Source organism: Phaethon aethereus (genome assembly GCF_964289735.1).
Source record: "Phaethon aethereus genome assembly, chromosome: 3".
Lineage (NCBI taxonomy): Eukaryota > Metazoa > Chordata > Aves > Phaethontiformes > Phaethontidae > Phaethon > Phaethon aethereus.
In genome coordinates, this window is record NC_138576.1 from 1775295 (window position 1) to 1787223 (window position 11929).

Genomic DNA, 11929 nt, shown 5'->3' on the forward strand with positions numbered 1-11929 from the left:
TTCTCGTTTTAGGCTTCATAAGTCTAATTAGCTTCGTGAAAACCTATGTTGTGGCCCTCGCCGTGTCTTTCAAAGCTAGGCTGAACAATTTTATTTTTTTACGTAATGATTCCACCAGCAAAGGCAGCTGAGAGGGGCTTTCCCTCATCACCCGATGATGGGAAAGCCCCGATTCACTGAAACACTTCAATTTTGCTTTTGAATCCCATTGAGCCTGACGGGAGTCAGTTTTCCTTTAAAATATCCATTTACCCAACCCAAATTGCTGCTGGTTTCCTGTCACTGTCACGCCTGTCCCACCTACACCAGCATTGCTGGCGGGGCCTTGCACTTGGTGTCCGGCGGGGATGTGTGTGGCTGGGGACCCGGATTGCCCCCTCGGCTTTCTCCCCTCACTGGGGCAGGCATTTGGATTTGTATTATTTTTTTGCTGCGTTTTTGATAATTGTAGTCCATAACCCACAGCCACTGAGCCGAGAGCAATCCCTGCATGCAGCTGGGGCCCAGGGTGTTTTTAAGGACCCCACGCTGAGTCTCAGCTTTCCTTACAAAATCGAATCAAGTGGCTGGGAGTGTCCGATATTGCTCCCGGATCGACGCAATCCCCGTTGTTGAAGGTATCGGGTGGGCAGGCGATGCGGGTTGAGATACATATATAGGTGTTACTGGTGCTTGTCAACGTGTTTGGGGTTTTTTGGTTTTGTTTGTTTGTGATTTTGTACATAAAAACAGTCTATCACCCCACAACCTGATCTCCTTTCCGCTATCCAACTGGCAGATGCAAAATTTGGCCGTTGGAAAGCAGGAGCAAAACTCCCCAGGCAGGGTGTGACCCCACAGGGTTATGTCCCCAGGGTGGGTCTGGTCAGGTCCAGCTCAAATCCCAGGGAGGAGAAGAGGTTTTGCTCCTTGAGAGCTGCTCGCTAAGGCTCCTGTCCCTGTCGGAGCATGGTGTTATGAGAAAAATGTCAGGAAAAGCCTTTTCCCCTCTCGCTGGCATCGGAGACTTTTTGCAGGTTCCCAGGTTGAACATTTTATTGCAAAAATGACTTTCCAAAGCGCGTTGCAGGTTGGTGCTCTGCATCCACAGCCCCGGTAACAATTGTGTGGTGGGCTTGTTGCACTACTCAAAAAATAAGTTTTTTTTTTTCAATATAAAAAAAGCCCCCACGGCTTTGCTGCTGTCTGACCTCCAGGGGTTGAACGCCGAGTCAGCATTTCCCATCCTGCGTCGCCTCGCGGAGCTTGGCATGTTCCCTTTCGGGGAAGGGCCCTGCGACGCCGGGGTGCGGGCAGGTTTTTGGTGATGCTGGAGATGCAAGTGGCTCTCTGGAAGCGAGTTGGCACTTTGGGAAGTCCCACACAGCGCCTCGCTGCATTTTCATTTTCCAAATATTTTTTACAAATGGGGCTTGAAGCAGCACCCAGATAATGGAAGGAGAAAAAAAAAACTTTAAAAGGGTGAATTTGTGCTTTCCTCAGACCTTGTGCCTTTGTCCCCACGGCTCAGAGAGACCCAAGCAGGACCGGAGATTTTACTTCTTGCTTTTTATGCCCTTTCTGCCCCAAACAGCGTCAGGCAGAGCCGGATCCACACCGGCACTGGCTGGACACAGCTCAGCTCCCGCGGCTCCCAGCTCAGTCACTCAGGAATTGTCAAACCAAGCCATCTGGGGTTGGCATCAAGGTGCGGCATCCCTCGAATTTGGGGTATAGCATCGGGCACCCCCAGCCCTTCCCAGCACAGATCTGCCTCAGAGATCAGGTTTTTCACTGGCAGGAGCTCGGCTGTCTGAAAAATAAAGCAAAAATAACTTTCTGCTTTTCTCTTAAAGATTAAAAAAAAAAAAAAACAAGAAAATACACAAAAAGGAAGAAAAAGGTGTCGATGGCTTTGGAACAAGCAGGTGTGCAGCGTGTCTGGGTGGAACGGGGGGCTGGCGGGACCCACCCCGCTGCCCCCCAGCCTCCTCCTCCTCCTGCAGCGCGTAGCACTTACTGCCCGGCAGGGATTATCTTGCGTAGGAGTTTTTTATATCAGTGTTGTTTGATCGGGGGCTCGGGAGGGGTGGGAGGTGCCTCCAGCTGCTTTTCCCAGGGCTATTGCGGTACGGACTTAACAGGACAGAATTGTCCTTATGCTCGTGGCTCTTTTCTGTTGGCTTTTTGTTTTTACTGGAGAAACTGGTGCAGGGTGGGTTGGTTTTTTGGTTTTTGGGGGTTTTTCCCCCTTTTTGGTTTGGGAGTATTTTGGAATTTTTACACTTAAACAGAAAAACCTTCTCGTATTTTTGCAGAAATGACAGCAGGCTTCCACTGTGTCTATTGGTCGGTTGGCATTGGATTTTTTTTTTTTTGTCCTTTCCCTATTATTTCCCTTTCCTATTATTTTTTTTAACTCATTTCCAGCCACCTCCTGACTTGGAATTTTCCTCCTGACACTTGAGTCTCGCTGATCTCAAGAAAACTCCTCTTTGGCCCCAACAGCGGGTAACCCCGACCTCTAAATCCAGCTTGAAGATTTTTCCCTCATCCATCTGGCTGTTTCCTGGCGCGTGCATATGTATGTAATATAGGAACCTCTTAATTAGGCGCTAATTAATTAGAGACTGCTCCCCGCCTGCACCCCAGTGCTGGTGCATGTGCGGGGTAGTAGATGTACCCCAAAAGGCAAAGTGAGTCGGTTCAGCGCAGTATGACCCCACCTTGTCACTCGGTGCTCCGACGCCATCGTGGAGGTGTCACGGGGGGGTTTGGAGAAGCGGGGGAGGGGTTGGGGACACATTGTCACCGTCGCCGTGCCCCCGTGGGGCCGCCGGCTGCCCGGCCGAGCGGGGACGATGCCCTGTCAGTGAATTTTCTGTCTTGTTGGAGCTTTTGTCAGCTGTCTTCCAAGTATTATTTTTATTGGTTTAAAAAAAAATAAAAAAGGAGAAAAAAAAAAAAGGGGGGGGGTAAAAATAAAAATGTGAAATGTAATTTTTACAGCAGCAATATGAAATATATTTTATAAGAAATAAAAAGAAAAGTTGCCTGGTAGCTTGCTGGCTCTGCCTTGTCCTTGTAGCCCGTGGCATGGGGCGGCCCCCACGTCCCCTGGGGACCCCCGTGTCCCCCGGTATGGAGCTGGGGGCACCCCGGGCCTGGAGATGAGTTTTGTCCCCGCTGCAGCTCGGGGAGCCCCTCGGCACAGCTGTTCCTGGCACCACTAGATAGCAGTGTCTGCCCGGTGCTGGGAGCTGCTCCCTCCCCTGTTGTGCTTCCTATTTTTTTTTTTTTAATGATTTTTTTTTTCCCCAAAAAAACCCCGATTCATCAAGTTTTTAACCTGAAAGCTCTAGGGAGGGTTTAATATGTGCTAAACCCAGTGGGTTTTTAACTGGGGGGGGACTCTGCAAAGTCTTTTCCCAGAGCCCTCCCTTGCTGAGAGTCGAACGTTGAGCTGAGAAGTTGCCTTTTGATGAAAAAAACAAAAAACCAAAAAAAAACCCCAACCCTGGATAATTTTACATCTGTTTTTACGCATGTTGAGGTGAAAGAGGGACTGGAAAAGCAGAGGGGAAGAGGTCGGGGCTGGAGGGGAGCGATGCCCCCCCTGCATGGGAAAGGAGAAGGGGCAAGGGAAAAAAATAACTTAAAAAAATGTCATTGCGGGAGCACCAAATTGATGCGATTCCTCCAATTCCTGCAGGGCTACAGCCGGCCCCGTACCTCCGGCCCCAGCCGGCCAAAGCCTTCCCCCAGTTTGTGTAATTGCCAACCCCTGTTCCTTTCTGCAAACTGGGAGCCAACTGGGGCCGTCCCATGGCATGGCCGCCGGCGCATCCCTACCACCCTTCCGAGGGCTCCCGTGCATATGTATGTATGCATATACACCGGCACCGTTTCTATGGCAATGCTAAAAACAGCGCTCGGGCGGCGATGCCGCTCCTTGCCCCAAATCCTGGGGGGTTCTTAAGAGAGGTGACCCCCAGATTTCCGGGGGGGGGGCTGTGGGCACTGGAGTCCTCCTTATCCCTATGGGAAAGGGTTCTGGGTGCAATGGAGCTGGGCAGAAATTCCCCTTTTAAACCCTAAAATCTCCTTTTTTCCCCCCAAAAAAACCCCAATCCATCCTCTTTTTGGCTGTGGGGCATGTGAGCAACAGGACCAGCCCCCCTGCAGCTCTGCAAGACGCAAGGGGGGGATTTCTACCATCTGAAAAGCCCCCGCTCTGGCAAGAAGCAAATGTACAAAAATCTCCTTTTTTTTTTTTTCCCCCCCTAAACCCAAACTATTCCCCAGCTGAGCGGGACGATTCGATCCCCCCGTGGCGGGGGGCAGCAGGGACCCCTTCTGCAAGCCTTGACCCAAGTGACGGGCGCCAGTCGCAATGATATCGTAGAAACAGTAAACTAATTTATTAATCCTTTTGCTATGTACAAGTTTAATGGAGAAATCTTTGTATGAAACAATTAAAAAGAACAAGATCTTGGAATTACTCCTTTTTTCTATTTTTTTTTTTCCGTAGGGGTTGTTATATTAATTTTTTATTATTTTTTTTTTTACAAACAGTGAAGGGCAGCGCTTGCGGTGAGACCCGGGCGAGGTCGCTCCCGGGATATGCTTTTTGGGTAGCAAATTAGGCAGGAGAATCAATCGGCTTCGATTATCCTCCTGGGAGCGACGCGGAAAATCCGCACCCCGGCGCGGGGACTGGGACGCGATGCATGCCGGGGGGGGGGGGCGGGACGGGACACGCAACGAAAAAACACGCGCGCGGTTTGTATTGCTGAGCAAAGAAGTCAACCCCGGAGGTTTTACAAAACTTCAAGGAAAACACTTCAAAAAAGGGGAAAAAAAAAAAGGGGGGGGGGGAAATTTTACAAAACAAAACCAAACAACGTTTCCAAGTGGTTTCTGGGTGCTGGGGTGGGAGCCGGTTCCCGCCGTGGCGGCCGTCAGGTCGGGCATGCGGGGACGGAGCCGCGGTGGGACGTGACCCCTCAGCATCCCCCATCCGAAAAGTTGGAAATAAATCCTGTGGGAAGCCGAAAGCCCCCGGCCGGAGGATGCCGAGCGCTGCCGGGGAAGGCACTGGGAATGTGGGTTGGGGGTTGATTTTCTGCTGGATCCAAGGCGGCTCTTTCACAGTGGCCAACCCAAAAAAAAAAAAAAAAAAAATTCCAAATATTTTTTGCAAAAATCCTTGGTTTTTCTCCTCATTTTGTTTAAATTTCCGCCCGCTCCCCCGCGGTCCTCTCCCACCCTCCCCGTGGCATCTCGCTCCCGTCGCCGGCCGAAATTCCTCGGGTCCTGGTTTAAATCTGGTTTAGTGAGTGAAGAGCAAAGTGATTTCTGAACGCGTGCGAGTCTGAAGCGCTTTGGGGTCCGTCAAGAGAGAGGATGGAGGCTGCTGGGGTGGACAGGAGCAGGGTTAATTTTGCCTGTGCCTGGCAGAAGGTGCTGGGATGCGGTGCCGGAACGCTATAAAAAAAAAAAAAAAAAAATAGAGAAAAGAAAGAAAAAAGAGGAAAAAAAAAAAAAGAAGAAAAAAGAGAAAAAAAAGAAGAAGAAAAAAAAAAGGAAGTAAAAAAAAAAGCAGCTGACCCGAGAGCAGAGGGAGCGGGGGGCTCTCTCCCAGGGGTGGCGGGGCTGGGGGTGCATCCCCTAATTTAGGGAAATGCCACCCGGAGGGGGGGAAAAAAGGAAAAAAGAACCAAAAAAATGGGGAAAAAAAATTAAAATTCTCCCAAATGGTAAATTTGGGGGGTTTGGGACGGGTGGTCTCGGCAGCTGCAGGGTACAGGGGTTGGGGGCTCTGAGCATCCCGGCGTGGAGCTGGCGGCGGGGCAGGAGGGGGACGCTGGTCCCCGGGGAGCGGCAGCGCGGGGTTAACCCGCTGCTGAATTTGGCAATGTGAAGCTGTTTGGGGAGGAATTACTTAATTTCTACAGGGAAAAGGTTCTACTTTATTACAAAATGAATTTTAATTTAGTTTAGATTCTTAATTTAAAATTTGATTTTAATTTTACAAGTTTTAAAATTTGTTTTAAATGCTTGAAATTTAAACATTCATTATAAAATTTAGATTTTTAAATTTTTTTTCCCCTGCTTTTTGGGGGACTGAGCCATTCTTCAGACCTCTTTGGTGTCGAGGACAAAACCCTTTTGCCCATCCTCCCTGGCCGGGGGGCTGACGGCAAAGGGCCTTTCCCCGCGCGCCCTCCGGACGCCGAGGTGCCGGCGGCCGCTCTCAGCGTCCCTCCCTGGTCTCCAGTTTGGCATTGTCAAGCCATTTCCAATTTTTTTTTTTTTTTCTTTTTTTTGGCCCCCTTTTTAATTTACGCCTATGGACATGTGGTGTAGAGGGGTAGAGGGTTGACTTTTTTGGCCATGGCGGAGCGGCGCGGGTCTCCGTTAGATCTCGTTGTGCTCGCTGATGCCGCCGGCAATGCCGTACTCACTGGAGCGGGGCGACATGCCCAGGTACTGCTTCAGGAACTCGCTAAACCTCTTCTGGTTGTTCCACTTCCTCGCCGACTTGCGGACCCCGATGAAGCCCCCGTATCGCTTCTGCACCCCCCTGGCCGTCGGCGCCGGCCGCGAGCCGCGCGTCCCCCGCGGGAAACCGCCGAGTCGCCGGGAAATGTCCTCGGGTGGCTGCGGGAAGGCGCCCGGCGCCGGTTCGACGCCTTCGTCTTCAGCTTCCCGGCGCCGCAGCAGCTCGCTTACCTGCAGCGGGCTCACCGGCACTGCCGGCACCGCCGCGGCCGCGCCGCGCCAGGGCTCGCCGGCGTCCTGGAGGTCGCGGGGCCGGGGGGCGGCTCGGCCGGCGGCGGCGGCGCACAGCTCCCAGGTGGCCCGCGGCACGGCTTCGCCTTCGCACTCCAGGATGCAGACCTGCGCGGGACACGTGGGGGTGGGCGTCAGGCGGGTTTTGGTCCCCTCGGGCCTGTGGGACACCGGGCAGCGCCAGGTGGGGTACCCCAAAGGCCACGCGCTCGGGCATCCCTCCCACTTCCAGCCCGTCCAGCGATGCAACACGTTGGAAGACACCCGTGGAGAGGTGCCGGCAGCTCATCAGCCCTTGCCTGGCCCCGTTCGGTGAAGTGTCCCCTCCCAAAACCCGTCCCTGGGCTCCCAGGTGTGGTGGTGGAGATGCTGGGGAGCCATGGCGGCTGCTCAGCATCCCTCTCCTGACCCTCTCCCTAGATGGGCCCTGCTCTGTGCTGGACATGCTCCACACATCCCCGTTGATGTCCATGCTCCCATCCCATCACCCCATGCTCTGCACTGCTGGCTCCTTCAGCCGGGCATGAGCCCAAAAGATCACCGAGTCACAGGCGGGCAGAGGTGGGAAGGGACCTCTGGCATGTGCCCATGGCATGTCCTGGTGCCTGGGGCTGTTTCTCCCAGGGGCAGGTCTTTGCTCTTCTCCTTGTTGAACTTCATGAGGTCCCTAGCAGCCCATTTCTCCAGCCTGGCAAGGTTCCTCTGGATGGCAGCGTGACTCTGTGGTCTACCATCCATGCCTCCCAACTCTGCATCATCTGCTAATTGCTGAGGGTGCAACTGCCACATCATCCTGGTCATTAATGAAGATGTCAAGGTCCTCCAGGTTTCAGTCCACCTCACTGCCCACTTATCTACCCTGTGCCTCAGCAGCTTGTCTACGAGGATGTCATGGGAGACAATGTCAAAGTCTGATGAAAGCCAAGACAAGCTGGTTGTCTCACTGTAGAAAGCTATCAGGTTGGTCAAGCATGATTCCCCCTTCATAAATCCATGCTGGCTGCTCCCGATGACCTTCTTGTCCTTCATATGTTTGAAAACACTTTACAGGATGATGTGCTCCACCACCTCCTCAAGGACTGAGGTGAGGCCAACCAGCCTGTAGCTTCGAAGACAGGTGTGACATCGCCCTCCTCCCAGCCCCCAGAAACCCACCCTGATCACCACATCCCTTCAAAGGCCATCAAGAGCAACTTCATCAAGAGGTGCCACTGGGCTTCCTCAGCACCCATGGGGGCATTGCACCATGTTTCTGTCTCATCCTTTTCCAAGAGACCTCATCCACCAAGTCAGGACATAGATCCGGCACTGCTGTGGGGTGATAACCCCACGTGGGCCAGTACCACCAAAACCAGCACCCAGGGGAAACCATCCAGGAGAATATCGTAGAAGAACCAAACTAAATAAACGCCCAAAGAAACCGGGGCTGGAGGGCCCAGAAGGGAAGGGTTGTCTTCTCTTCCCTTGGAGTGTCTTCATCCCAGCGTTAGCTTCATGGTGGGCTCTTTTAAAAGCCTAGCACCAACTGGGGGACCCCATGCTGAAGCACATTGGCGTGTCTCATTGCTACAGGCTGTCTGCAAGACGAAAACCCTTGCAAAGACCCTCTTCACCATGGGTTCATTAACTTCAGCAGGTGAGAGGTGCTGCAAGTCCCAACAGGGTGTCTCAGGGCTGCAGCTCAAGCACGTGGCTCTGCAGCAATTGGCTATTTCCATCCCCGAGGGCAGCCAGGCTCTTCAGACAAAAAGAGAAAAAGAAAAATAGTTGTCCCAAAGTGAGGTGGTGACGAGGGTCTTGTGTGCTGGGACACGTATGAGGGTCCTTGTGGAGACACTGGGGGTATCCTGCGCCAAGCCAAGATCCTGTCCCGGGATCTGCAAGGCTTTGGCAGGGTCTACGGCTCATGGACAGTGTCCCGGCAGTGCCCTGTGTTGGAGATGAAAGGTGGTGGATCACATGCTCTGATGAGCACCGGCTAATAGGCTTCAAGAGGAATTACCCAGGTGTCAGGCTGAAGACCATCAGTGGTCCTATCACCCATCCACAAAGCAGCACCATGAACATCCCAGGGTCCTTGGCCACCGTGCTGTGGTCTTAATTCACATGGAAATGGCTTCTGCCACGAGGCCAGCTCATTTTGTGAGTCCTCAGCAAACACCAGCCAATGCTCCTCCACGTCTGGTGCCGAAACTACCTAGGGGAGGCTCCTTCCGATCTCTGATTGGGTTTGCAGCATCCCGAGATGACCCTGGAGACCAGGACGTAAGTGATTCATCCACATCTTGAAGATCAGCTCCACCAGCTGGTCCTTGTCCTGCCCCAGCAGCTGCGGTGGTGGTGCAGGCGTGGCTGTAACTTCAGGGGGATCTCCTATTTCTACCTCTGAAGGATGGATCAGCCACATTGCTGATGGGACTTCTTTGGCCGTTGCTTTGGGAATGGTGGAGCCGGGTTCCTCTGCTCCTGGTTCAAACCACTCTTGCTTTGACCCTTGCACGGGACCCACGAGCCACCAACCATCCCGTCTCCTCTCCACCGCGCTGGCCGGGGAAGGCAGAGCAAAATGCAGCTCCAGAAGCAGGACCGGGCAGGAAGAGGGGGGTCCCTGCGGAGACGCTGGTGCCTTCAGACTGCAAAACAACATTTTTGGGCAAAACCAAGGCGATCGTGCCCCAAAACTTGGTGGCAGCGACATGCGGCTGCGGAAGGCTTTGCCAGCAAGGGGGTGGCACTGGGGTGGCTCCAGCATCTCCACGGAGCCCTGGAAGTCTCTGGTCCCCCCGGGTTTTGGGGGACATTTCCCATCCCTGGGTGCTTCCCGAGCTGCCGGCGCCTTTCGGGTTGACGTTTCAACCCGCCGCGATTTATCGTCAATAAAAAACAGGCGAGCGGGCGGGGGAGGCGATGGATACCCCCCCGGGGGAGGAGCGGGAACGGGAAGGAAGGAAACGCTGCCGGCCAGGCTCGGCCACGGCTCGGCTGAGGGGAAGAGAAAGGGTTAGGGGCCAGGAAAAACCCCAAATGCTCCTTAATGGCTCTTCCCATCCAGTGTAGGAGGCAAATCGAGGGGGTGCGAGGAGCTGCGGGTGCCCACGCCCGGTCCCCCGAAACACCGCGGTTCACCAGCCCTCGGCAAAGCTGGTCCCATCCTGACGGGGCTCAGAGGGGGGTTTTGGTGGCTCCTTGGAGGGTGGGGTGAGGGTCCAGGAGGGTCCGGGGTTGGCGTAGGTGGGGACAGCAATGCCGCGAGTCATTGCCCCCATCGCTCCTGGCAGCCGATTTTGGGGTCTGCATCCTCCCTCGGGACCATCTTCTCCGATGGTGTCCCCGGGGAGTGCCCAAGGAGAAGGGACAGTGACAGCAGCACCCGCCGGGCGGGTGGCACCTTCCCCTCGAGGTTTGGCACCGGCCGGCGGCCAAAGCCCCCCCAGACCCCAAACTCCAACCCCGGCGCGGGGAGGAGGCTGCCCACCCGGTGTGGGGGGGCTGCAGCTGGCACAGCACCCGTGGGTGCTACTCCCGTGGGTGCTACCCCCGTGGAGGGGGACAAGCCAGCAGGCAGAGGGACTTACGAGGACGTCGAAGCTGTCCCGGTAGAGCTGGCGGTCGCAGCGCAGGCAGTCCCCCCGGCAGTCGCCCCGCGCCCGGGCGAAGAGGCAGAGCAGCAGCAGGTCCCAGAGCACAGCCCTCATGGCGGCACCGGCAGCGGCTGCGGCACCGGAGAGAGAAAACCCGTCACCCGGCACAGCACTGGCGAGCCCTGCACCTGCACCGAAATGTGCCTGTTCTCAGCCCGTCCTCCCTCACCCCCCGCCAGACACGCATGCTCCCAGTCTCCCTGCCAAAATTATCCTTTTGGGAAGGGAGCCCGGCTGCCTCCCCATCCCCAAAACAGATCCGGCGTGTCCTGGCTTAATTTTTTCCAGGCTATCTCATGGCACGAGTCCCAGGCAGGGCTTATTTTAGCAGGTGGACGTGGCGGGGCAGCATGTCCCGGCTGTCCCCTGAGCAGGACGCTCCTTATCCAAGCATCGCCGGAGCCGGGCGAGGATGTCCCACTCCGGTTTCCCCTCCTGGCCATTTTTGGGGTGCTGCCACCTCTGTCTCTATCTCAGAAGGGTTCAGCCATTGCTGCCAGCAGGGATTGCTGGGATCTGAGCCTGCCCGGCGCGGAGCAGCAAAGCCAATTCCCAGGGAACCCCCATGTCCCATCTGGCTTGGACGACATCAGTGGCAGGCAGCGGTTAAGTGACATGACCAAGGCTTCCCTCACGCTTCCCGGAGATTTGGGAATGCATCCCCCTGGCCATCTGCAAACAGGAGGGTTGGTCCTCCTGACCCTGCCTTGTCCTCATCCTGTTAGGAAAAGGGATCTGACATCCCCATGGTCCTTGGGAGCGGGTCCCAGTGCTGCACGGTGTCAGGTTTATAAGCCAGCGAGGGGACAAGATGGAGGTGATGGAGAGGAGCGGGACGGGGCCATGGAGGTTGGTGCAACCCTTGGTGGCACCGAGGTCCATCTATGCTGGAGCAGCACCCAGAAACCCCCATACTGGGGTGCTCAGAGGCGAGGAAGACCTCGGTGACAGTGGTTTTGCAACCCGTGTGTTGCTCCAGCAGCACTTCAGGCTGGGTTTGGGGGGGGGGGGGGGTTGAGCACCTGGGCAGGGGGTCCCCATTTATTTCCCACCCCACCAAGGTTGGGGGGATACCCCCACTCCTTGCAACGGAGGCAGAGCATCCGCTGGGGTGCCCGCCCGGCGTCACGGTCACCTTTCGTCCCCGCCAGCCGGGCGGTGACACCGAGCCTGGGGGCTCCGGTTGCCATTTGCTGGCGGGTGCGAGGGGAAGCTGATAAGGAGCAGGAATTAAGGCTTAATCTTGGCCGAGTCTCATTAAAACTGGCTGGCGGCGTGAGTCAGAGGCTTGGCAGAAAGCTCCCGGGAGAGGGCAACCCCCCTCCAAAAAATCACTCAGCCCCAAAATGGGGTTCAGTGGAGCTGGGGAGGGGGCTGCAACCCACTCCCTGGCCTTGTCCCCATGTCCCCAAGAGTCCAATGTCCCGGGAAAAGCAGGTCACATCTGGCTGCGGAGGAGGCTCCGCGATTACGGCTCGGCTTTTCTTCCCAGGCTAATTGAAAGATGCTATCGG

At 55.2% G+C, this 11929-nt stretch overlaps 1 protein-coding gene across 1 annotated transcript; it reads right to left on the reverse strand.

Annotated features, from left to right (window-relative positions):
- Positions 1–1212: 1212 nt before the first annotated feature.
- PNOC (prepronociceptin) lies at positions 1213–10469 on the reverse strand (the record flags this gene model as incomplete). Its single annotated transcript, XM_081997625.1, has 2 exons — positions 1213–6882; positions 10350–10469. 2 exons carry the CDS (start codon positions 10467–10469, stop codon positions 6400–6402), a joined length of 603 nt encoding a protein of 200 aa, XP_081853751.1. The 3' UTR covers positions 1213–6399.
- Positions 10470–11929: the final 1460 nt, after the last annotated feature.